Raw genomic sequence first — 27,139 nt, 5'->3', positions numbered from 1 at the left:
CATTCAATGACTTACATTTTAGTGTTACTCTTAAGAATCTTCCTCAAGTAATATGTCAGATTTCTCTATAGAAATTTATTTAAAACTCTAAATTTATTTAAACCTATTTTAAAATGTTGTTCTTATTTAGATTACTGTATGAAAGCTTCAGTAATCTTTGTCTTCCCTTAGGGTGCTCGTGGTGAAAATGGCCCAACTGGGGCTGTTGGTTTTGCTGGACCTCAGGTATAATTCCCAAATATCCCTAATTTACAAATTAACACTCTTCTTATTATAGTAATGAGTTTAAGATCATTATCATAGGTTTTGAAAGTATATTAAAAATTTGGAATGCTTTACAGTTTCCTAAGCATTATTCTCATTTTCAATACATTTTTCATAGATGACATAAAATTGATGTTTACAATATTTGGCCTTGCATAATTATTTTGTGTAATAAGAGTGTACTGGGAGAGTTTATTTTTTCATATTGTTTCCAAAGATTTCATCAGGGTTTTTATTTTTCTTCAACTATGCTTTAATACTGATTACAAATTATCAATTTACAATATATGGTAAAATATGTTAATAATATTTACTATGAAATAATTTGCCCATAAATCTTATAACCAGTTGCTCATTTGTATGATTGCATACAGGGCCCTGATGGCCAGCCTGGAGTAAAGGGTGAACCTGGAGAGCCAGGACAGAAGGGAGATGCTGGGTCTCCAGGACCACAAGGGCTAGCAGGATCTCCTGGCCCTCACGTAAGTTAAAATACAATACAAACCAAAAAAAGGCATAATTTGAGTCTAGTGTCCAATGTTGGAGTGCACATGAAACCTATTTTGCTTTACTCCAGTGGTCTTTTGTTTCTTTTTTTGTTTTTTAAGGGTCCTCATGGTGTTCCTGGACTAAAAGGTGGTCGAGGAACCCAGGGTCCACCTGTAAGTTGATTTGATATTTGCGGAATTGTGCAAAGGTAGTTTCAGACATGTAGGGCTTCCTGATCATGTAAAAGTTAATCTGCTTGAAACTGCAATAACAAGTTATTATATGTATCACCTATAAAGGGTACTTAATGGGGAGCTTGGTTAAAATCAGTTTTGTAAACTTCAAGACCCAGCTGCTTCATATGTTAATGAATTGTACATTATCTAATCAAAAGAGTAAATGAATAATGTGAAAACACTTTAATAATTTGATTATATAAAATATGTGTTTTTATCTCTACTTGTGTATGTTCAAGATTAATGAAGAGTAGAAAAAGAAAAATTGTGCCCTTCCTACTAATTAATCCAGATTCCTTCTCAAAAATATATAATGCATGAGAAGAAAAATGCATGCTCACAATATAAGAGGGAATCTAAAAGACAAGTCTTCCTGTGAAAATAATAGATTACAGGACCTATGTATAACTAATTAATATTATTTAAAAATTGCTTGTGTGGTATTATATTCCTAGGGTGCTACAGGATTTCCTGGTTCTGCTGGCAGAGTTGGACCTCCAGGCCCTGCTGTAAGTCAACTTAATGATTCAAGTCGTTGATAGTGGAGTAATTAAACATACACACACACACATACATATTTGAGTTAATGTTTTTATTTAATCCCTTGATTTTTCTGTTTAATAACTCATTGCAATAATTCATGCTGGTATTTCATCAAAAAATTGATATTCAATAATCAAATATTTTTTGGAGTATTATTGTTTGCAAGTCCATTTTAGCCCCAATGCTGAGTATTATTAAGTTCAAGTACTAAATGCTAATAACACTGTTTGCTAATATTCATTCTCTTCAGTTAGGAAACATCCCTGGAACTTTCCTTCATAAGTATTATTCTTTCTTTATAAGATTAAGTCAGAATAAGATATTATATATCCATAGTTGGAACAGATCTTTAGATAAGTTTGAAAATTCAAATTAATTCCACCACTCTTTTAAAAATTTTTTAATTTCCTTTATTCATATGTGCAAACAATGATTGGGTCATTACTCCTCCCTTCCCCCCACCCCCTCTCTTCCCCCCACCCCCTCCCTTCCCCCCACCCCCTCCCTTCCCCCATCCCCTACCTTTTGCCCCCACCCCCTCACTTCCAAGCAGATACTGTTTTGCCCTTATTTCTAATTTTGTTAAAGAGAGAGTATAGACATTAATAAGGAGGACCAGGGGTTTTTGCTAGTTGAGGTAAGGATATCTATACAGGGAGATTCCAGGTTTTGCTTCCATGTATTACAAAGTTGCACCACTCTTTTAATAATGATCTGAACATGGAATTTAGATTTTTGTCTGGGGAATGAATCTATAGCTATGTTTGGGTTGTTTATATCTACTTAATGACTGACTAACACCAAAAATGAACCTGCAAGTCTTGGTCATCTGTATCTGAGGCAGGGCCTGATATGTCAACCTCTCTTACTTGGCTTCAATTATTTCCTCCTTGGTGTCCCTTTCTATGTTACACCAGGGAGCTCCAGGACCTGCAGGACCCATAGGGGAGCCTGGGAAGGAGGGACCTCCAGGTCTTCGTGGGGATCCTGGCTCTCATGGACGAGTGGGAGATAGAGGACCAGCTGGCCCACCTGGTGGCCCAGGAGACAAAGGAGACCCAGGAGAAGATGGGCAACCTGTAAGTTTGGTGTCTGTTTTATATCATCTCCGGTTGAGATAATTGAAAGAAAAACCCATAATCATCACTGCCCCACAGTTAAAATACTGTCCTGGACACATACCTAAACCCATTATATCCTGAAGATTTTTAATTTAACATTTTCTACTATAAAAAGTATATGTATTAACATTTTAAAAAGTAATGGACATGTTTTTTAAAATTGAAATGTTTATTATATATGAAGACTATTAAACATGTATTTGGTATCCAAGTACTTTATGTTTAGATAGATACTATTTCTTTACTTTTTAATTTTTTTAGAAGTACTAGGGTTTGAACTCAAAACTTTGTGCTTGTGAAGAAGGTGTTCTACCACTTGAGCCATTTTTGTTCTGGTTAATTTAAACATAGGGTCTTGCTTTTGCACTGGACTGTGATCCTCCTATTTTACATTTCACTCCATCTCTGGGATGGCAGGCATGTGCCACAATGCCCAGCTTTTTTTCTGTTGAGATGTGGTTTTGCAGTAATTTTTTGTCTGGGCTAGCTTAAAACTGTGATCCTTCCAATCTAAGTTTCCCAAATAGATAGGATTACAGGCATGAGCCACTGGTACCCCACGTAAATTTCTTTTTCTTTTTTAAAGAAGGAAAATATTTAGGGATTTACCTCTGCCTCAATATTCATAATATTATTCCTCAATTTCCTTTCCAACTGATGTACTGTTTTCATCTTTAATGTTAGAGGCTGTATGTGAATTATAATAATTTATTTATGACTGTATACATACATGACTGTATACATATATGCATATATATGTACATACATATATATATGCATACATATATAAACATATATATATGTATATACTTATACAGTCTCTGACTGAATGCATATAAAGAGAGAGAGAGAGAGAGCACAGTTTTGTAAAATAGGGAACACTTTTTATACTGTAAAACCAGTAATGCTATAATCAATCTATTATAAGTTCCTTGGATATGGTTTTACTCTGTAGAATTAGTAATTATTGTTTATCATCAACATTAGGGTCCAGATGGCCCCCCAGGTCCTGCTGGAACTACTGGGCAAAGAGGGATTGTGGGCATGCCTGGGCAACGTGGAGAGCGAGGCATGCCTGGCCTGCCAGGCCCAGCGGTGAGTAGCTAGCTATGTTGGTTAAAACTTCCTCTCATATATGCAATATAATTTGTGCAGAGAGAATTCATTCTTTTGCCTAATAAATAGATTTAAGTAGTCATGAGTTGACATAAACCCTGAAAGCCTTAAAAACCTTTTTAATTTAAATGTCAATGCTTAACTATCTTTCAAAGTCTTTGAAAATCATATTGTTTAACCCTGGGGCTAGAGAAGTAGGCAAACTTGATTGAAATTTTTGGTAACTTTTAATCTTTGTTCAAAGATTGAAAAGATCCACAGAGCTAGAAAACAAGGATAATCTTTGAAAATAAACATGTATAACAAAAACACCCATTTTTCACAGCAAATCATCAAAGGGAAGAAATATTTGAGTTAAAGTAATATTAGGGGTGAACTGTAAAGAAGGACTCTGAGGGTAACCTCCTGTTCCCTGGGGTGCTTAAGAATCTCATCTTCTTTGGAGTACAGATGAAAGTTGAATTTAATGTTAGCTTTGGAGAGACTACACTTCCCACTGAATGTTTATAATACCTGAGGAAAAAATAATGATTTTTATATGGAATGTAGACAGAGAGATGTGCTCCTAGAATCTTAGAACTGGAGAGACCCCTGGGTAGAAATCCCAAACCAGCAAATTAGGAGTTAAGTGATATCTTAGTGTTATCAGAATAGTCAAGGACTGGAAAGTAAAACTCCTCAGTAGTAAGACTAAAGTATCAGAATACACAAGGAGAATGAGCAGACAAAGAAGGAATGATAAAGGATGCATATGTCTTAGTAGTGATATGGATTCCAGAAGGGCAGCCAGAATTGATGACTATATGTGATTCAAACCCAAAATGCACATTTGAACTGGTGGTGAAGGATGGCTTTTGGTCCTTTTGGTATGCCAAGAGGAATGTGAGAAGAAGTGAGTATGCTTCTAAGCAGGCATGGATGGTGTAGAATAATGAAAAATTATTGCTATAGGAGGAGGGACTGAAGCACCATTTGAACAAATGTAGCCTTTATGGTAGCTGGAATTCTTAAATTTTTTCAGAAGTGGTTAACATATCTACTTCAATTTCAGGGCACACCAGGAAAAGTTGGACCAACTGGAGCAACAGGAGATAAAGGTCCACCTGGACCTGTGGGACCCCCTGGCTCAAATGGTCCCGTGGGAGAACCTGGACCAGAAGTAAGTGCTGCAGTGAAAATAAATCTTCTTTGTTGCCAATACTTTCAGTTAGAAATTGACTTAGAAATTTAGAAACTGATTGCACATATGACCTTAAGGATGTTTTTTAATGATGCTATTTAATGTACTCTACTTCCCCAGAAAGTTGGCTGAATTATTTTATATATATATATATATATATATATATATAAAGAGCAAATCAGTGTCCTTGAACTGACTTTCACCTAGTCTGGAGCTAAGCATTTCAGCTGATTTAGCTTTTGCCAAAGGGTTTTGAAGGTTAAAGGACATATCAACTCACCTTTTCCTTTGCTATTATTTTATTCTGAGATGGGATATTTATCAAAATTGCCAAGTTTTATGGTGATAGGATTAATATAACTATCAGAGCTTGTAAGAAGAGCAAAGCAAATAGAGAACATTTTACTTAAGTCTCATTATAAAGCAGCATTATAGATGTTATGTTCCTTTAGGCTCTGTTGAGAAGAAATCAGTTTTTGACAGGCAATTTGAGAAGTTAAAGGTTGGAAAATTCCCTGTACAACACTTTAATGAGTGAATAACCAATCACATATTCTTAAAGGAATTAATGATTTCAGAGATATTTTTTAAATTATAAAATTAAAAATTATATTTACATTTTAAAAAGCTATTTAAAAATCTAAAAACAGTTATTTGATTTTTAAAACCTTAATATTATTTGGAGAAAGTGAAAGAAGTAAAAGTGAAAGCAGCTCCTTTCTTGGTAACCCAGACAAAATATAAAATGACCACAATGTAATTGTTGCCTATTTATTTCAAGGCCTTTGTGGATTTTTCTTTTCTTAAAAAATAAGATCCAGGAGCAAACAGTTTAGATTAACTAAGGATATGCTAATTTTTTTTAAAAAATTGAGAATAACAGGAAAAATGGTAACATTCATTCTTCTACTGAGATTTCTAAAAGTATTAATTTAAGGTGGAAGTAGAGAGGTGTAAAACACACTATCACTTTTCTGACAATTTTAATGAAGTTTTGAAAAACTACTCAATCATTTTTTCAAATATTATTCTTTTATAGGGCCCAGCTGGTAATGATGGTACTCCAGGACGGGATGGGGCTGTTGGAGAACGTGTAAGAGCAATGTCACTGATTATAAGAAATCTAGACCTACGTGAATCTGAAGTCCTTACAATTTTAGTATTACATTAAAAAAATCTACCCTTTATACCCATAGCTCAAATGCAGCTCTGACTTTTTTCTGATAGTAACAACTTTATTTAATTTTATTTTGGTACTAGGGATTGGAATCAGAGCCTTGTTCTTGGTAGGCACTTGCTCCACCTCTTGAGACACATCCCAGTTCTTTTGGTTTTTCAGATAGGATCTTGTGTTAACTGTCTGGGCTGGTTTGAGCTGTGATTCTTCTGTTTCCACCTCCCAATTTTCTGGGATTACAGAAGTGTATCCCTGGGTCCGACCCCAAACAACCTTTTTGTAAGGCCACATTTTGGAGAAATCTTATAAATGGAATGATATTATAAATGGAAAAGCTTGACAGCATTTTTCAGGAAGAGCAGCAAAGCAAATTGCTTTCATCTTTGGTGCAGCATAAAGACTTTGGATGAGGATAGAGATGGAGTATTCTAAATTTCATAAAGGTTCAAATAGAGCTGGGTGAATAAATGTCTCTACTCATACCCCTAAACTGAATGTCTCATGAGAATATAAACCATGTTGTTTTCTAAACATATCATGTTCTCTTGTATGTTTTTAAATCAGACACATGCTAAACTGAAAATCTCCCCAGCTCCTTTTGGCAGTTGCACAGTTGTCTTAGACTCCATGTCAGGGCACTGAAGACAAAAACCACTCCAAAGTCTGTCATGATATATTGGATTTTCCATTTTAAGGAAGGACTTGGGACCAGACAATTCTGATTTGGAACTTTGATCCCCTAAGAAACTAGCTATGTGATCTCGAGCAATGTTTTTCAACTTAAGTTTTCAAATACTTTAGACATGATTAATACCTGTAGCATTATGTATTTCTATCATCCCTAGTACATGGTAGACATTCAAGAACACCTCAAACTATGAGAAAGGGGGGGAACAATTTGTGGGGATCTTGGTGTAAGACTTCTCTCATTTATCATAATCTAAGAGCTGTGAATTCTCGTGGTGTCTGGGGATTTTCTCTTTGCTAGGTATATATGTAGTGCAGTAGTCTTCAAAGTTGTGCCTCATGAAAAGAATTTGGAAATACATATTTTGACCTGCTGCCTCATATCCTTTAAATCTCAGTTTACATAGTTTTAATGGAATTAATTCTTGATAAGTTCTAAATGCATATGTGCATTAAATCTATTTTTTCCCCAAAACTTTGGAGTTGCCAATTTAGGTTCTTCAAGTGTATAGACTCACCAGTTTGGAGACTTCTTTCTAGGAAAGATTACTATACTTCAGTAATCCTGACTGTGGGAGCAACAGGGTGGAGATGAAGGAGGAATGAGATCTGAGACTCAGGAGAAAGGATCTTATTCTCTTCAATTCGATTTACTAATGAATAAATATAAGTAAAATATTTAAGTACAGCAAGAGTTAAAATGTTTCAAAAGGTTTTTAATATTGTGAATCTAACATGAATACATAGACTATTGCTGTAGAATAAGTGTTAAAAGAATAATATTGTTACTATTCTTGCCAGGGTGACCGTGGAGACCCTGGGCCTGCAGGTCTGCCGGGCTCTCAGGGTGCCCCTGGAACTCCTGGGCCTGTGGGCGCACCAGGAGATGCAGGACAAAGGGGAGATCCGGTAAGAAGGGAACCAATCACACAGACAGCTGCACATGACAATATACTACACTATAAACCACACGCCTGCATGCTCATCATTGTGCATGTACACTAACTAGGTTGTAGATTCATTTTTCTTACTCATTTATCCACATGTGCATACATTGCTTGGATCATTTCTCCCCCCTGCCCCCATCCCCCACCCTCTCCCCCGCTCCCCTCCCCAGTTCCAGGCAGGTCCTGTTCTGCCCTTATCACTAATTTTGTTGAAGAAAAGACACAAGCATAATAAGGAAGACAGTGTTTTTGCTAGTTGAGTTAAGGATAGCTATACAGAGAGATTCCTAACATTGCTTTCGTGTACCCATGTTTTGCGACCCAAGTTGATTCATCTCTAAGTGATCTTTACATTGGTTCCTGATATCCTGCTCATATTAACCTCTGTTGCTTTAAGGTTTCTGTATTAGTTCCTCTGGAGTGAGGACATCAAATGCTTTCATGCTCTGGGTCTCCTACCTATTCCTATATCTCCCATACGTGCTCTCCCCTTGTCATGTGATCCAAGTCCAATCACATTGCTGCGTTTGCCCTAGATCTAAAGTCTGCATATGAAGGAGAACATACGATTTTTGGTCTTCTGAGCCTGGCTGACCTCACTCAGAATGATGTTCTCCAGTTCCATCCATTTACCTGCAAATGATAAGATTTCATTCTTCTTCATGGCTGAGTAAAATTCCATTGTGTACAAGTACCACATTTTCTTGATCCATTCATCAGTAGTGGGGCATCTTGGTTGTTTCCATAACTTGGCTATTGTGAATAGTGCTGCAATAAACATGGGTGTGCAGGTGCCTCTGGAGTAACCTGAGTCACATTCCTTTGGGTATATCCCCAGGAGTGTGATTGCTGGATCATATGGCAGGTCTATATTTAGATTTTTAGAAGTCTCCAAATATTTTTCCAGAGAAGTTGCACCAGCTTGCATTCCCACCAACAGTGAACTAAGGTTCCTTTTTCCCCACATCCTTGCCAACACATGTTGTTGGTGGTGTTTTTGATGATGGCTATTCTAACAGGGGTGAGGTGGAATCTTAGTGTGGTTTTGATTTGCATTTCCTTTTTGGTTAGAGATGGTGAGCATTTTTTCATATGTTCTTTGGCCATTTGAATTTCTTTTTTTGAGAAAGTTCTGTTTAGTTCAGTTGGCCATTTCTTAATTGGTTGATTGATTTTAGGAGAGTTTAGTTTTTTAAGTTCCCTGTATATTCTGTTTATCAGTCCTTTGTCTGATGTATAGCTGTCAAATATTTTCTTCTACTCTGTGGGTGGTCTCTTCAGTTTAGACACCATTTCTTTTGTTGTGCAGAAGCTTTTTAATTTTATGAAGTCCCATTTATTCATCCTTTCTTTAGTTGCTGGGCTGCTGGAGATCTATTGAGGAAGTCCTTACCTATACCTATGTGTTTCCTGCTCCTTCCTGTAGTAACTTCAGAGTTTCAGGTCTGGTATTTAGGTCCTTGATCCATTTGAGTTGATACTAGTACAGGGTAATAGACATGGATCTAGTTTCAGTTTCTTGCAAATGGGTAACCACTTTTCCCAGCAACATTTGTTGAAGAGGTTATCTTTTCTCCATCTTATATTTTTGGCACCTTTGTCAAAAATGAGGTGGGTATAGTTGTATGGATTCATATCCTGGTCCTCTATTCTGCTCCGCTGGTCTTCATGTCTGTTTTTATGCCAGTACCATGCTGTTTTTATTGCTATTGCTTTGTAATATAGTTTGAAGTTGGGTATTGTGATACTGCCAGTATTGCTCTTTTTGCTGAGTATTGCCTTGGCTATTCGCAGTCTTTTGTGTTTCCAAATGAATTTCAGGGTAGATTTTTCAATCTCTGTGATTAAAGTCATTGGGATTTTGATGGGAATTGCATTAAACATGTAGATTGCTTTTGGTAGTATAGCCATTTTTACTATGTTGATTCAATTGATCCATGAGCATGGGAGATCTTTCTACCTGCTGTAGTCTTCCTTGATCTCTTTCTTCAGGAGTTTGTAGTTCTCCTGGTAGAGGTCATTCACATCCTTTGTTAAGTTTACTCCTAGGTATTTGATTTTTTTGAGGCTGTTATAAATGGAATTGAATATATTCTTTCTCAGTTTGTTTATTATTGATGTGTAGAAAAGCTAATGATTTTTGTAAGTTGATTTTGTGTCCTGCCACCTTGCCATAGCTGTTTGTGGTGTCTAAGAGTTTTTGGGTAGAGTTTTTTGGGTCTTTAAGATATAGGATCATATTGTCTTCAAATAAGGATATTTTGACAGTTTCTTTTATTTCTTCTTCTTGCCTAATTGCTCTGGCTAGAAATTCCAGTACTATGTTGAATAGGAGTGGGGATAGTCAACACCCTTGTCTCATTCCTGATTTTAAAGGGAACAGTTTCAGTTTTTCACCGTTAAATATGATGTTGGCTGTAGGTTTGTCATATACAGCCTTTACAATGTTGAGGTACATTCCTTCTATTCCTAGTTTTCTTAGAGCTTTTATCATGAAGTGGTGTTGGATTTTGTCAAAGGCTTTTTCTGCATCTATTGAGATGATCAAATGGTTTTTATATTTGCTTCTATTTTTGTGCTGTATTACATTTATAGATTTGCATATGTTGAATCACCCCTGCATCCCTGGGATGAATCCAACTTAGTCATGGTGTATGATCTTTCCGATGTGTTGTTGGATTTGGTTTGCCATTATTTTATTAAGGATTTTTAGATCGATATTCATTAAGGAAATTGGCTTGTAGTTCTCTTTTTTGGTGGTGTCTTTGTCTGGTTTTGGGATGAGAGTAATACTGGTTTCATAAAATTAGTTAGGCAGTGTTCCTTCCCTTTCTATTTCATGGAACAGTTTAAGGAGAGTTGGTATTAGTTCTTCTTTAGATGTCTGATAGAATTCAGCAGTGAATCCATCAGGTCCTGGACTTTTCTTTTTTGGGAGGCTCTTGATAAGTGCTTCAATTTCTTTTTGTGTTATAGATCTATTCAGGTGATTAATATCCTCCTGGTTCAGTTTTGGGTGGTTGTAAGTTTCTAGAAATCTGTCCATTTCTTGAAGATTTTCAAATTTATTAGTTTAGGCTCTCAAAGTAGTCTCTGATGATTTCCTGGGTTTCCGTGGTGTTTGTTGTTATCTCCCTTTTGCACTTCTGATTTTACTAATTTGTGTTTTTTTCTCTCCTCATTTTAGTCAGGTTTTCTGGGGGTCTGTCAATCTTATTTATTTTTTCAAAGAACCAGCTTTTTGTTTCATTGATTCTTTTTATGTTTTTTTTTTTTGTTTCAATTTCATTGATTTCAGCTCTTATTTTAATTATTTCTTTCCTTAATTATTTCTTTCCTTCTGCTTGTTTTGGGATTTGCTTGTTCTTGTTTTTCTAGGAGTTTGAGCTGTAGTATTTGGTCATTGACTTGATATCTTTCTGTCCTTTTAATATATGCACTCATGGCTATAAACTTTCCTCTTAGGACTGCCTTTGCTGTGTCCCATAGGTTCTGGTAGGTCGTGTTTTCATTTTCATTAACTTCCAAGAACCTTTTAATTTCCTCTTTTATTTCATCAATCACCCATTCATCATTGAGCAATGTGTTGTTCAGCTTCCAATTGTTTGCATGTTTTTTACTGCTGTTTTTGTTGTTGATTTCTAGTTTTAATGCATTGTGGTTAGTTGAATGCATGGGATTATTTCTATTTTCTTATATTTGCTGAGGCTTGCTTTGTGCCCTAAGATATGATCAATTTTGGAGAAGGTTCCATGGGCTGCTGAGAAGAATGTGTATTGTGCAGAAGTTGGATGAAGTATTCTGTAGACATCAGCTAGGTCCATTTGATCTATGGTGTGATTTAGTTCTAGGATTTCTTTATTGATTTTTTGTTTGGATGACCTATCTATTGGTGATGGGTCTATGGTGTGATTTGATCTATGGTGTGATTTAGTTCTAGGATTTCTTTATTGATTTTTTGTTTGGATGACCTATCTATTGGTGATGGGGGGTATTAAGGTCTCCCACTACCACTGTGTTTGAATTTGTATTTGTTTAGGTCCTTCAGAGTATGATTGATGAAATTGGGTGCATTGATGTTGGGTGCATACAGGTTCCTTTTGGTGTATTTCCTCTTTTATTAGTATGGAGTGTCCTTCTTTATCTCATTTGATCAATGTAGGTTTGAAGTCATCTTTGTCCGAGATAAGTATTGCTACTCCTGACTGTTTTCGGGGACCATTGGCTTGGTAAATCTTCTCCTAGTCTTTCACTCTCAGCCAGTGCTTATTTCTGTTGATGAGGTGGGTCTCCTGTAGGCAGCAGATCGTTGGATCTTCCTTTTTAATCCAGTTTGCCAATCTGTGTCTTTTGATGGGGGAATTTAGTCTATTAACATTCTGTGTTAGTATTGATAAATATGTGGTGATCCCTGTCATTTAGTTGTCTTTGTTGTTTGAGGGTTTGATTGTGTGAAGCTGAATCAATGTTACTCTTTACTTTCTTGCCTTTTCTTCTCCTGTGGTTTGGTATTGCCTGACCTTTCATGGTTTTGTTTGCTTTCATTGTCTGTGTGCAAAATTCCTTGGAGAATCTTTTGTAGTGGTGGCTTGGTGATCATATGTTGTTTTAATTTCTGCTTATTATGGAAGACTTTAATTGTTCCTTCTATTTTCAATGATAGTTTTGCTGGGTAGAGTATCCTAGGGTTGAAGTTATTTTCATTCAATGCTTGGAAGACCTCACTCCATGCGCTTCTTGCTTTTAATGTTTCTGTTGAGAAGTTTGCTGTAATTTTGATGGGGTTACTTTTGTATGTTTTGTTTTGTTTGTATTTGTTTTTTCCTCTCTTACAGCCTTCAATATTCTTTCTCCAGTCTCTGTACTTATTGTTTTAATGATAATATGTCGTGGGGTGGTTTTATTTTGGTCAGGTCTGTTTGGAGTTCTGGAGGCTTCCTGTATCTGAATGGGCATAGTTTCCTCTAGATTTGGGAAAGTTTCTGTTATTATTTTGTTGAATATATTACGAATTCCTTTTGCTTGCACCTCATCTCCTTCTTCAAGGCCCATGATTCTCAGGTTTGGTCTTTTGATGGAGTCAGTGAGTTCTTGCAGTTTCTTTTCGCAGGTGTTGGTTGTTTAACTAATAGTTCTTCAATTTTTCTTTAATTGCCATTTCATCTTCAAGTTCTGAGATTCTGTCTTCTGTTTGTTCTATTCTGCTGGAATGCCCTTCCATTTTGTTTTGTATTTCTGTTTCATTCTTTTTTTTAGGTTTTCAATATGGTGGGTTCCTTCTTCTTTAATATTGTCAATTTTTGCCCTTAATTCTTTTATCTCTCTTTTTATGGTGATCTCTGTTTCAGTTTGGTGTTTATTTAGGGTTCCTATGATTTCATTTATTTGTTTCTGTGTTTTCTCATATTCTTTAATTTTATTTTCTTGGAATTTCTTGAGTGCCTCCTGTATGTTTTGGTTCACCATGTCTTGTAACATCTCTATGAAATTCTCATTAATTACTTGTAGGATTTCTTCTTTCAGAGTGTTCTTGTGGGCTTCATTGGGTTCCTTGGTACAATTTTTCTTTGTTTTGTTGGAGTCTGGATCTGGGTATCCATTTTCTTCATTTTGCTCTAAATCCTTTACTACTTTATTTTTTGGGGGGAAATGGTTTCCATCCCTTTTTCTTCTTTGCATATTTCCACTAAGTCCCATTTCTATCCTTGGACTTTGTGTAATTTAGTATTAGCTGGTTTACAATATTAATACTAACAAAACCAAGAGAGAAGGATAAAAAAGAGAAAAAGATGGAAAGATAAAAGGAAGAGAGAAGAGAGGGGAAAAAAGAAAAAAAATGAGATGGCAGGTGATCAAAGAGCAAACCAGACAGCAAAACACTTAAAGAAGGGAAAAAAAAAAAGAAAAAAAATTGCTGTCTTAGTAGTTCTGGTGTTACTCCTTTAGCATCCAGACCTGTCTGTGTGTGTCTCTTAGGCAGGTTTGGAGCCTTCCTGTGGTGGGTGGTAGGTGGGTGGGGTCCCGGGGCCTACTAGTGGGCCTTTGGAGCATGGGCCTGGAGGACCTGAAGGGCGTGGGCCTGGTGGAATGGAGATCGTGTGTGTCTGTGGATTGCCGGCTTGGTAGGCTTTAGGGGCATGTTCCCAGCAGAGATTGTGCAGGCCTGTGCAGGCCTGAGGAGCATGGCCTGGCAGAGATCATGCGTGTGTGGATTCCTGACTTGCCAGGCCTGAGGAGTGTAGGTCTGAGAGGTGGGAGTTTAGGGGAGTGCAGCCCTGGTGGGGCTGAGGAGTGGGCCCATGGATCAGAGATCCCATGGCCTGCAGAACAGCAGCTCTGTGGGCCTATGGGGCGGGACTTGGTGTGCAGTACTGGCTATTCTTTTAGTATATCGTGGCATGGAGAAGCCTTCCACAAGCTGGGGGTTCAGAGTGCTGATGTTTCAGCTCTCCCTGGTGCTTTACCTCAGCCAAGTGTGTCTCCAGCTTCTTAGCAAAGTCCCTGGATCATGGAGCTCAGGATGTCTGTGGCTATGTCCCAGTCATCATCTTGGATCTCAGGTTGTAGATTCTAAACAAAGAATGATAAGACGCTCAACTACGAATTTGCATACTTTTTAAGCCTTTTAAATATGGACACAAAGATCTTAATCTTTTCATAATAAACTATAGTGATCTTCATTCAATGAAGCAAATAAATATAATTGACTTTAAAGGTGTTATTGGAGTTAGCAAATATTCTCCAGATTTCAATGATTTAACCATAAGAGTATACATAAGCATACACACAGACACATATGCACTCAACTCTAAACACATTTTTAACATCATCTATATAATATGTGCATATCTTTCTTTACATACCAATTTGTGTGGGTTTTTTTCTAGGGTTCTCGAGGTCCTATAGGACCACCTGGTCGAGCTGGGAAACGTGGTCTACCTGTAAGTCTTGTTTTTTGACATAAAATACACTCTCAAAGAAGTATGATTTAAGCTTCTTAAGATGTATGAGCAAGGGTTGATCAATGTGTTTTAAGTTAGGTGGATAGGAGCAAGTTGATATTACATAATATGGTGGCTGTTGATAGCCATAATGTACCATATATTTCAAAAAGCTAGAAGAGGGGATTTGAGGATAACAGTGCATTTCTTTCAGAGCTGTCCTAAAATATTACAAAGCAAATGAATTTAAAATCTCTTTATAAATTTGAAAAGAACTATTCAAATATGTTTTATTTTCACCTGGATTTTCTTGCCTCTGTTCTGATCTTTTTGCTATTTATAGTCACTTTCAGGTTAATAAGTTCTTACACAAATTTTTTTTTATTGTTTTATCTTTGTCTCCTATAGGTAGTCTATTAGCTCATGTTTCTCATACTCATAAATCAATGTCAAGGCCATGGGGTGTCCTCAAAATATAAGAACTTTTCTTATATTGAAACATTTAAGTTAATTTTGACGTTTAAGTTATGTTGTTTTACTGGGATCTGAACTCAGAGCCTTGCACTTACTAGGCAGGTAGTTTACCTACACTACCAACTAATTTTTTTTTCAGTACTGAAGCTTGATCTCAGGGCCTTCACCTTGGGCCACTCCACGAGCCCCATTTTTGTGAAGTGTTTTTTTGAGATAGGGTCTCCTGAACTATTTGCCTGGGCTGTCTTTGAACCTAGATCCTCCTGATCTCTGCCTCATGATTATAGGCGTGAGCCACTGGCACCTGGCCAAGTTTTGTTAATATTATAAAAAGGTTCTTATATTATCTGACAATTAGGAATCTCCAAGGGGAAAAACAAAACAAAAAAATAAAGACAAAGATCTAAAAGGGAAAATTTTAACTTAAGAACAAGTGGAGTTGGTGCAGTTCATTCATCTTGCAAAGTCAGACTAACAGGGGTGCAGTTCTCATTCAGAAAAATTATGAAGAAAACAGAAGTTGACCTGTGGTAGATAGAAGTAGCTTCTCCATATACTGTGAACCGCTGATCCCTTGGAGCTGTTTTTATTTCATAGGACCTAAAACAAAACAAGGAATAATTAATTGATGAAATTCCTGAGACCTGTGGGATAATTTCCACCTCTTTTCTGGGTACACATTCTTTCTCAAAATAGGATTCCTCACAATGACTTATTCTTCAACCTCCAGAACACTATCTTTGATTTTGGGTCAGAATTACACATTTGTATAGGGGTTCTCTGTTTTCTTTTTGTCTTTTTTTTTCCTTTGGTGGTATTGGTGTTTGAACTCAGGGTCTCCTGCTTACTAGGCAGATGCTCTACCACTTGAACCATGCACCCAGCCCCTTTTTTATTTTTGCTTCAGTCATTTTTCAGATAGGATTTAGTACTTTTTTGTGCATTTGACCTCTGACTGTGGCTGTCCTATGTATACCTCCTGGGTAGCTGAAATTACAGACCTGAACCCCACACCTGGCTTGTTTATTGAGTTGTGGTGTTTAACTTTTTGCCCAGGCTGGCCTCGAACTGCAGTCCTCTTGATCTGCACCTGAGTACCTGGGATTATAGGCATGTATCATCTCACCCAATCCCATTTGTACTTTCTGTAAAGGAGAGTGGCTTAATGATGATATTCTAGGCTCTTTTACTTAATTTTTGCTTGTTTCTTAATATGTTTCCAGCCATCACATACCATTAGTTTATTCACATATGCAAATTTAACAAATATTTCACACTTAGAGAAGCATGAAAAGCAAAACAAGTACTTTAGGTTTTAATTTCAAAGAATTTATTTATGGCTGCAATAGTCTTACTTAATGATACCAGTTAAAGAGGAGAGATGTAAAGTTTGTAAACTTTTCAGATCATTTGGCTGAAACTTAAAATATCTTATCTTAGTATGAATATAGGATAAACATTTAAAAAACTAAATCTTGGGCTAGGATGTGGTTCAGTGACCACTTGCCTGGCCTGTTTCAATTCCCGGCATCCCTAATAAATAGATAAATAAACAAATAAATATAAAAACTGAATCTTTAGAGAAGTATTATTATCAATCTGAGTTTTCTCTAACCTACTGCTGTTACTTTAGAAAAATAGACAAAAGTTCCTAGGTCTAATGTAAATAAATATGTTCATGCATATAAAATCCATCATTTACAATTATAATAAGTGCAACTGTAAAAAGTAAAGTTGCAGTGAGCTGTAGTTTCAAGAAATAATATCCATGTCATGACTCTACTTCTAGGGACCCCAAGGACCTCGAGGTGACAAAGGTGATAATGGAGACCGAGGAGACCGAGGTCAGAAGGGCCACAGAGGCTTCACTGGTCTTCAGGGTCTTCCAGGCCCTCCTGTAAGTTAATAACATTTTAAGTGTTGTTCTACATTTCATTTCAGAATACATGGGTATATTGATATGAATATTTATCTATTCCTGAAATAGATGGATATTTTTATGTCATATTTTAATTTCAAAATTATCTTGAGGAATAATTATCCAATTATCCAATATGATTGCCCTATATGTAAGGTATAATTTTGTGTGGAAGAAATAAAGCAAAAATCTACATCTTTAGTATTGGTGAACATAAGGAGACATTGTAGAGACTGATGACTTAACAGTTTATGCTGATCAAATCAGTGGCAGTATATTTAAAAAGCTGATTGCACAATGCAATTTTGAAATACTTTAGCAACATTTTAAAATTTATTCCTGTATAGGGTCCAAATGGTGAACAAGGCAGTGCTGGTATCCCTGGTCCATTTGGCCCAAGAGTAAGTAACAAAAATTACTAAATTTCAGATGTAAATAATAGTGCCTTTGATGATATGATGCTAATTCATGAGTATCATTTTCATGTATTAAAGCTTGAGTTGTTTGTGTTCTCTGAAGTTGGCCATAAACATGTGTGACAAACCATTCAGCAATTCATTTTAAGTAGAAATATCCTAAAACAAGACATTTGCTAAAATATGGACCCACATTAAAATCTCTTACCTAGGATTTGTATACATATCTATTCAACTTCTCACTTTGGGTTAATTTAAATTTCCATTAAGCTTTTACTCTTTAGGATTTTGAAGCTATATATATATATTTCCATATAAGGCTAATTTGGGGGTAAGTCATAAAATGAAACCAATATAGGAAGCATTTAGAAATTTTTCATTCATACTAGCTGGCTCTAATAAGTCATTAGTGTCATTAGACAGTTGACATACATAATTATGTAGAAAACAAAAGAAATTATAGACAATTAGAAAATTAATTTGAAAAAATCCACTGTATCTAAATATGTTGTAAATAAGTCAAGCAGAAAAAATTACTATGATGTGAGAGTCTGTGGTATAAGCACTCAAAATTCATTTATAACAAAATCTTCAACTTTCTGTCATTTCATTATTCTGAATTAATTGATTATCCAACTGAATTTATTTGAGATTGGATGAAACAATTACTACCAATAAAGTAAGTGATTATTATAGTTTTTAACTTATCTTGGTCTTTACCATGCATGGGTAATGGATGATTCATGTATAATGAGATTATAAGTGTTTTAAACTGCTGGAAGACTATTTATAGTCATTAAGGAAATGAATCTAAGAAATCATTTTAAGAGCTCCATCTGTACAATAAATAGTTCTTTGACTAGAGAGAGGCATTGTAAAATTTCTCTTCAAAGAATCTAAAACACAATCTTATTTTCTTTCAGGGTCCTCCAGGTCCAGTTGGTCCCCTAGGCAAAGAAGGAAACCCTGGGCCACTTGGACCAATTGGACCCCCTGGTGTGCGAGGCAGTGTAGGAGAAGCAGGACCAGAGGTAAAGTCAGAGGGTTTGCACATAAGAATGCTGTTGTTGTCAGCATGTGGCTGCTATCCAATAATATCTCTGCATCTTGATGGACAAGAGACTTAAGGGACTCTGAAAACAAATCTAGAAGCCTTATAAGAGCTTGTCTATATGAGTAACTATTTCAAATGTGTTATATGAATTATTTACAGTCTATAAAATCAGAGCCCAATATCTTAGACCTTGATTAATACATACCTTGATTTAAAGTAAATATCAAGTTGTGATTATATTTATAATTAAAATTACGCAAATGTTGCTTTGCTTTAAATGACCATGCTCTAAATAATCTGTGTGAGAGGTAGTTCATACTTTATGAAAACTTCATGAAATGGTCAAAAATGAGGTATACAAGATTGTAGTTTTCTCTTGAAAATAGCTTTCAGACAGGATTTCAATAAAACTTTTCATTAAAAATCCTAATTGTGGAACTGAGGATGATACAAAGTTATAAATTACACTAGTCTCTAACTTCTCAGACTTTTAGACATTATATGTCTCTGAATCTTCCCTGTCCGTGAGTACTAGTGTGCATGAGCTTATGATTCCCTGTCTGGTGTTTCCTTGGTCTTATTCATCAGCTCCTCCTTATTTTGTCTTTGCTAATCAAAAGCAAAACCATTGAAACAAATGTTTATCATCTATTAGGGGAGTCACAGATTGCTACTTCTCTGTGAATAAAAAACAGTTACTGAATTAGAATACCTTTGACTTATGTGGCTCTTGATTGACTCTCTCTTGTGGTTCAGTACTTCTCTGTCTTTCTCTCTCTCTCCATCTCTCTCTTTCTCTCTCTCTCTCTCTCGCTATCATCTGTCATCTATGACCTATCTGCCTTTGAAAATGAGAAAGCATTGTCATTGAGAGTTAAAGCAACTTTTTGAAGCCATTCAACAATTAGCTGTACAATGTGAGAACTCCAGTCTTTGAATCCCAGTGTTGTACTCTACATGAAATATGGATTCTTTTTTTTTTTTTTGGCAGTGCTGGAGTTTGAACTCAGGGCCTCATGCTTGCTAGGGAGGCGCTCTATTGCTTGAACCACTCCACCAGTGGATTCTGTATCTGCTCAGGTTGTCAACTGGCTATCCCAAATTGCTGGGTCCTACAGATGGGATTCATAGAGAAGTCCACTTAACTGCCACTTTTTTGTGCTTATCTACTTCTCATTCAAGTAGTTCTCATTTGGCAAAAGAGCAGAAGAGTTTTTAAGTCAATAAAAAGACTAACATAAACATTCATCAATTTTGTTTATACAAAGAATTTTATGTACACAGTAATTCATGTTCATAAATGTACATTGCATATTTCCCCTTGATTTAGAAGTGGGGGAATGCTCTTTGTGTGTGTTCCTTATAGACATTGCCTTAGTACTGATGTGCAGCCTTATAGAACCAGCACCTGCAGCACCACTATAGTGCTCTAACCTCATCTAGCTCTAACCACAATTGCTTTTAGAACATGTTAGTTGTACTTTGCCTAAGATAATCAGGAAGTGAGTGTTCTTAACATAAAATGTACTATATCTTCAAGGTACACACCAAAGCAAGTATTTCGTGCTTTCATCTTTATCTCAGATGCTGACTAACATTTATCTTGCCTTAAAAACAGTTACGGATGTCTTTTCATCCTTGGAATGCTGTAGCTTAATAGACCAGCTCTATCTGTTTACAAGAGAGCATGAGTCACAGATCTCCTGGGATTGTCAAATTGGACTGTCACATTGTGTATGTACTACATACTACCAGTTTAGAAAAAAAATTAAAAGCAACGTGTTAAAAGTCTTTTCAATTTCTTTTCAATTAGGGCCCTCCTGGTGAGCCTGGTCCACCTGGCCCTCCAGGTCCCCCTGGGCACCTTACGGCTGCTCTTGGTGATATCATGGGTCACTATGATGAGAACATGCCAGATCCACTTCCAGAGTTTACTGAAGACCAGGCAGCTCCTGATGATACAAACAAAACTGACCCAGGGGTCCATGCTACCCTGAAGTCTCTCAGTAGTCAAATTGAGACCATGCGTAGCCCTGATGGCTCCAAAAAGCACCCAGCTAGGACTTGCGATGACTTAAAACTTTGCCATTCCACAAAACAGAGTGGTGAGTAGACAGTGGCCTATTTGAACAAAGTGTACTGTTTCTGACTGTGTCATTCTCAACTGTACCCTAAAATATTTTATTGACTTTGTAATTAGGGATACACATGAGAAATAAGGTAGTAAACATGCCACAGACATGAAAATATGAGAAAAATATGGAGCAAGATGACTTGTACCGTAATAGAGGATATATTCTATTAGTCTAATTCCGTTTCCATCCAGAATTTCTAAAATAGTGGTAGCTTTTGTGGAGCAAATGCCCTCTGTGGTGATGGTATGTAGAAAATGCTTGCTCAAGCATGACTAGGCATAAAAAACTTGACATCTCAATTTTTAGTAGGGGAACATTTATTGTTGCATCATTGAGAGCTAAATAAAGCATATATTACTTCCCAAATTTATATAGATATTAGGATTCCCTTAATGTAGCTTAAAGTTCTATGAATCACATGTTTGGAATCTCTGCTGACAGGCTCATGTTATAGTGAGGCTCTAAGGCATTTGGCAATATAATACCCTTTCTGCCATAGTTGCATGATTGATACTTAATGTGTATCATATTATATCATTTTTAATGATTTAATAAGACCTGAACAAAAAGAATTCTAGTCCATAGGAATGAGCTATGAAATGTTTAAGAATTTCAATTAACTTTAAAAAGACATTGATAGGGGTAGCCAAAAATGTTCTCTTTGAAGAATAGTCAATTTTATTCTTAATGCTTTAATGCTTTGCTTTTCACTACTTTCATTTTATTTATTTTTTTCATGTATTTGCATATATTCATATACAAAGACATAGATACACAAATATGAACAAAATATATTTGTGAATTTATTTAACTATATGTCTAGCACCAACTACTACTGTCCTGGTATATCTTACTTCCAAAATCTCTTATATATGAGATTACTTTTAGAGATAATTAATGGTCTTCTAATTGTAATGCAACTTATTTATTTACTTTACTCATATTTTTGATAATTCCTAGTTAAATTCCAATTACACTTTCCTTCTTTAAAACATTGGCTTTGTAAGTTTAATAGGAACATACCTATTTTGGCAAAACCAATGTCCTTTTGGTATTGTTTTCTTTTCTATAAAATGGGATAACAGCATTTCCTACACATAGATGTTTTGAGCCTTGAGTACATGGTTTGTCAAAGTGCTTTAGGATAATGATTAGCATGCTGAAAGACCCCCAGTGCCTAATAGTTACTTTTTCCATAATGGATTCTCTCTTTAAGAGAACATCTGTGGAGTTCATATTTTCAATACCTCTGTTAGTTATTTTGGAGACTCATAATCATGTTTCAGATTCTCTTCACTTTAGTGAATATTTTAATTTTGGAAAATAGGTGAATACTGGATTGATCCTAACCAGGGATCTGCTGAAGATGCAATCAAAGTTTACTGCAATATGGAAACCGGAGAAACGTGTATTTCAGCAAACCCATCCAGTGTACCCCGTAAAACCTGGTGGGCCAGCAAATCTCCTGATAATAAGCCTGTTTGGTATGGTCTTGATATGAATAGAGGATCTCAGGTAATTTGATATGTTTACTCAAAATTATATTCTTTACTTTTCATTTACTATATCTTTATATTTATTTAGAACTATGCCATAATTTTACCAGGTTTATTTTACTGTATTTATGTTAAGTGATATATTCTCATGAATTACAATTATAATATCATTACATATAGTTTTACTATGAGTTAGAGTAACATATATTTTTGAGTTATATTTTTCTTATTGATGGAACTAGAAAAATAGTTATTTTTAATGTTTGTTTCTATAATGTATATGGCACTGACTGTGGAGTACACTTGAGGGGTTTTGCCACAGTTGAAAGACAGTCATTATATTTATTTTCAGAAGACCTGGGTAACTCTTACCTGGATCTTTAACTGATGTTAGGCCTTAGGGAGACCAAATCTTTCAAAAGCCTCAGTTCTGTGAAGCAGGGATGATAGTGTTGGTCTCAGAATCCCCGTGTGATTTTCAGTGCTTAGTGTAGTGCTTAGTACATGGGAAGTGATGATTTTTCAACAATGGAGTCATTTTGTAAACATTATAGCATTATTTAAACTTAAGGCATTTTGTAATTACATGAATTACATTAATATTTTTCTGAGTTTCAGTGGGCCTTATGTTTCTATCATGGTCTAGTATTCAGAGTCTCACCAGGTCTTGCTACTTTCTTTCTTTTTTTGTGAGTCTTGCATTTTTTTCATTAAATTTTTCCTAATTATTTTATTCTTTTTTAAATTTGTTTTTACATTTATGTTAGCATATATTAGTTGTGTAGGGGGATTTCATTGTGACATTTACATATTTGCTTATAATGTATCTTAATAAGATTTACTTCTCCATCATTCTCCCTCATCTCCCCTCCCCCTCTTAGAACAATTTCAACATTCTAGTTTCATACATAAATACAAAGTACATCAACAATATTTGTCCTTCTTCACATTCTCTCTTTATCCTCCCCCTTCCACTGGTACCCACCCTTCCCCAGACAAGACCTACCTTCCTGTCCTTCATTTTTAATGGTTGTTTTGTTAAATGGGGTTTTGCCATGGTATTTCATACCTGTACATACTCTTTCTTGCTACTTTCTATTAAAACATGAATATTTCATCTTAGATCTTGTTATGGCTGCTTAAGTCTGAAACTCCTTGTCACTTCTCCTAACCTTTTCCCAGACTCATATTCAGGACATTATGTGATCTGTGCAAGATATGTGAGAACCTTCCATATTTAACAAACAGGCAATTTTAATATTTAAACATAAATAGTTGAAATGTAATTCAATTAATATGAGATTAAGTAGAAAACTCAAATGTGAGTGTTTTAAAATAAAATTCAAAGTTGAAGATGAATAAAAAGAGTATGTGGGAAATTATTTTTGATAATTTGTGTTGTTTAATGGAAAATTTTTAATTCATATTTCTTATAAACATATAAGAGTTGAGTCAAATGATTTTATCACAGCAGCTAAATTTCTAGTTCTTATTCTAACTAGTGATAAAAACAAGTTATGTTTGATACACGATTGAAACATACTTTAAAATATCTAAGCTTTCTCTGGAAAATTATCATTATTATTGATTTCATTACCTTTTGTTGAGGGTAGTAAGGACAACAGGTTCTTAACTGTGCATCTGCATGGAAATTTTAAGATTTTTATATGTATAGGTAAAATAGCTTATTATATGACAAGAATTAAAGTAATACTCTTCAAGTAGATTTGTCTAAAATCAATTTATCTATCATCATCTATATCTGTGAGACATTATGTGTATAACAAATACTGTTTGCTTTTTTAGTTTACTTATGGAGACTACCAGTCACCTAACACAGCCATTACTCAGATGACTTTCTTGCGCCTTCTATCAAAAGAAGCTTCTCAGAACATTACTTACATCTGTAAAAACAGTATAGGATATATGGATGATCAATCTAAAAACCTCAAGAAATCAGTGGTTCTTAAAGGGTCAAATGACTTAGAAATCAAAGGAGAGGGGAACATTAGATTCAGATATACAGTTCTTCAAGATACTTGCTCTGTAAGTACTTTTCGAACTACATTGATCTAGTTGAAAAAATTTTTATTTTTGTTAAAAATACTGTCATGCCACTAGAAGTGTGGGAACTTTTACCTTGTACAAAAGCACAGAAGCATTTTGTTTATATTGTTCTTTAGGGTAAACTTTAATGTATGACATATACCAGCATGAAGCATGGTAGAAGCATTAATGAAAAACAGTAAAGAAACAACTGAATCCTTGGACCACCTCTTCTGCAACTGTTTGGCTCTTCTGCAGCTTATTTAACATACAAAATCTCAATTCGTACATAAAAACCTAAAATGAATTACTGACTTGCATGCTAGTTTTAAAGCAAGGAAAATATTGAATGATGAGCTGTAGTTTATTTTGTAGAAAACAAAAATTTTCATAATTTATGTTGTTACTGGTTATTTGGGAAGCTTCCAAAGAAAAAAGAAATTTACTCAGAAAGAAATGTCTGCATGTATGTTGGTGCCTCACTTCACATTACCAATGCTCTGATATTTAACTAGTGTTCTAAACATGATTGCTTTTACATTATAAAACTTGGCTGGGGAGGTTTCTATCTAACATTATTTTAAAAAATGTTATATGCTACTAACCCATTGCACCATTTAATTCCAGAAGCGAAATGGAAATGTTGGCAAGACTGTCTTTGAATACAGAACACAGAATGTGGCACGCTTGCCCATCATAGATCTTGCCCCTGTGGATATCGGAAACACAGACCAGGAATTTGGCATTGAAATTGGGCCAGTTTGTTTTATGTAACACAAGCCCAGAAACATCGACAATGAGCACCGCCATTAATGATGCCCACCACCATTCACAAGAACTTCGACTGTTTGAAGTTGATCCTGAGACTCTTGAAGTAACGGCTGATCACACATCAGCACTGTATATATGGTCTGAAGTGCCTGGCCTTCTCATCCTTCAGAATATTTATTTTACTTACAATCCTCAAATTTTAATTGACTTAAATATTTTTCAATACAGCAGTTTAGGTTTAAGGTAACCAATGACAATGACCACCTTTATAAAAAAAGTAAATTGATTAAATAAATATCTGTTTTCTTCAATTTATTTCAATGTAATGAAAAAGTTGCTTAGTATTTAAGAGGAAATTATTTCTTGCAGGTAGCTTAAAGAATGGGGTATGTAAAACCACAACACATGTTTATTTTGCTTGACTACAGTTTGAAAAATAGCAAGTAGTGCTTTTTTGTGATCTCTCATTCCCAGGTTATCAATGAAAAGTGAGCTCAAAATATTTAACCTTGTGGCTGAAACCCACATGTATGTCTTGATATTATATAATTATTATAGAGATTCTTCATAGAGAATCTTAAAAAATGACAGTTTCCCACTGTTTGAAGTGAAAATTTAAAATGCATAGTCAATGGAATTTCAGGAGCAAAAAAGTGAAATTTCTTCTTTGCAAGTTTTTAGAGGCTGATATATTTCCTGTTCAAATTTAACAGAATTTCCCCTTTGACGCAGTTAATCAATACATACAGAAAGGACATAGGCATACTATTTAATACATTTTCATTTTTTTAAGGAAACATTGAGTGCAAAGTAACTTACACATACAAATTTATAAGCACACATCCAAAGTTGAGAGAACCTTCCACTTGCACAATCTCATTATCTTGAAGCCTGTAATGAAGAAAAGATCTAGAAACCCAGAGATGTGGAGCTGGCTCTAACCAAATGTGATAGTTGGAATCAGACCATTGGCCTTTGAACTTTCATAAGAAAAATGACCCTACATTTCTTAGCATGAGCTACCTCATCTCCAGAAGCTGGGATGGACTTTCTATTCTTGTTTGTATTTTAGATACTAAAAGGTGCTATGCTTCTGTTGTTATTCCAAGACTGGAGACAGGCAGGGCTAAAAAGTATTATTTTACCTTTAATGATGGTGCTAAAATTCTTTCTATGAAATTCTTTAAAAATAAAGATTGTTTCATCAATAATATTTGTGAAAACAGAACTGTTAGACTTCCCATTTCTGAAAGAAAGAGCATTGTTCCAGTGCATTCTCACTGTTCCTCCATCATACTGTACCTAGAATGCTTTGTAATACTTGCATGTTTCTTAAACTAGAACATGTAGGTCCCCTTGTATCTTAAGAGATTTTTTTTTCCTTACTTGCATTTGTTGGCTCCATTGTTATTTCTTATTTAAAAAAAAATAAATATCTGGGGCCATCTCAAGCAACAAGCCATGCACACAACTTTGGTCATGTATCTCTGCAAAGCATAAAATTAAATTCGCGCTTTTGTCTTGTCAGTGTTTTTTGTTTTGTGGAATTCCTTTGAACTTATTAGATCCATTTAATTTCCAATAGTGAAAAGTAAGGTGCTGTGGTATTTTTTTTTTACCACTTTTTGAAAAAACAGACAACAAACACCTTCTGTCATGTATGTAGTAGCTTACAAAAGAAAATCATTCTGTGATATTACCCACAAAGGCAACATGACAATAATTATCACAGTCTTTGCCTTTAAAAATTTCAGGGTAGTGCTGTTGACAAAAAGTTAAAGAAGTAGACTTTCCAGGGTTGAATAAAGTGATAATAAAACATGTCTGAAATGTATCACGTATGAATTTAGCCTAAATGTTTTCAGTTTTATTTTCAATGTTTATATCACAACACTATTTTTCACAACTTGATTGTTATTTGAGCTCTGCAGCTTGAATTTGACCATTTATAGCTAAAAATGTTTGCAAGTTTTTTTAGACTTTCTTCATGTTCAGTCTATAAAGGGTGTACAAATTCAGACAGGTGGGTCAGAAATATGTGTTGATTTTATTAAATGAAAAGGCTAATAATTTCCAACTACAGAAATATCAGTTCTTATCTGGAGCTCAGGAATGTTACAAATCAAAG

General features: G+C 35.3%; 1 protein-coding gene across 1 annotated transcript in view; it reads left to right on the top strand.

Moving 5' to 3' along the window:
* The window catches only part of Col5a2 (collagen type V alpha 2 chain), a 140,534-nt gene extending 113,996 nt beyond the window's left edge, over positions 1 to 26,538 (top strand). The window contains exons 38-54 of the mRNA XM_020167066.2: positions 172 to 225; positions 639 to 746; positions 873 to 926; positions 1,445 to 1,498; positions 2,450 to 2,611; positions 3,641 to 3,748; positions 4,821 to 4,928; positions 5,989 to 6,042; positions 7,615 to 7,722; positions 14,648 to 14,701; positions 16,965 to 17,072; positions 17,441 to 17,494; positions 18,433 to 18,540; positions 20,377 to 20,668; positions 22,026 to 22,213; positions 24,001 to 24,240; positions 24,868 to 26,538. Of these exons, the coding sequence (XP_020022655.2) occupies positions 172 to 225; positions 639 to 746; positions 873 to 926; positions 1,445 to 1,498; positions 2,450 to 2,611; positions 3,641 to 3,748; positions 4,821 to 4,928; positions 5,989 to 6,042; positions 7,615 to 7,722; positions 14,648 to 14,701; positions 16,965 to 17,072; positions 17,441 to 17,494; positions 18,433 to 18,540; positions 20,377 to 20,668; positions 22,026 to 22,213; positions 24,001 to 24,240; positions 24,868 to 25,014 (2,001 nt within the window). The 3' untranslated portion in view covers positions 25,015 to 26,538. The remainder of the gene's footprint in view (positions 1 to 171; positions 226 to 638; positions 747 to 872; positions 927 to 1,444; positions 1,499 to 2,449; positions 2,612 to 3,640; positions 3,749 to 4,820; positions 4,929 to 5,988; positions 6,043 to 7,614; positions 7,723 to 14,647; positions 14,702 to 16,964; positions 17,073 to 17,440; positions 17,495 to 18,432; positions 18,541 to 20,376; positions 20,669 to 22,025; positions 22,214 to 24,000; positions 24,241 to 24,867) is intronic.
* Positions 26,539 to 27,139: the final 601 nt, after the last annotated feature.

The sequence above is a fragment of the Castor canadensis genome, chromosome 4, assembly GCF_047511655.1.
Source record: "Castor canadensis chromosome 4, mCasCan1.hap1v2, whole genome shotgun sequence".
NCBI lineage: Eukaryota > Metazoa > Chordata > Mammalia > Rodentia > Castoridae > Castor > Castor canadensis.
This window is presented reverse-complemented; position numbering and strand designations above follow the sequence as displayed.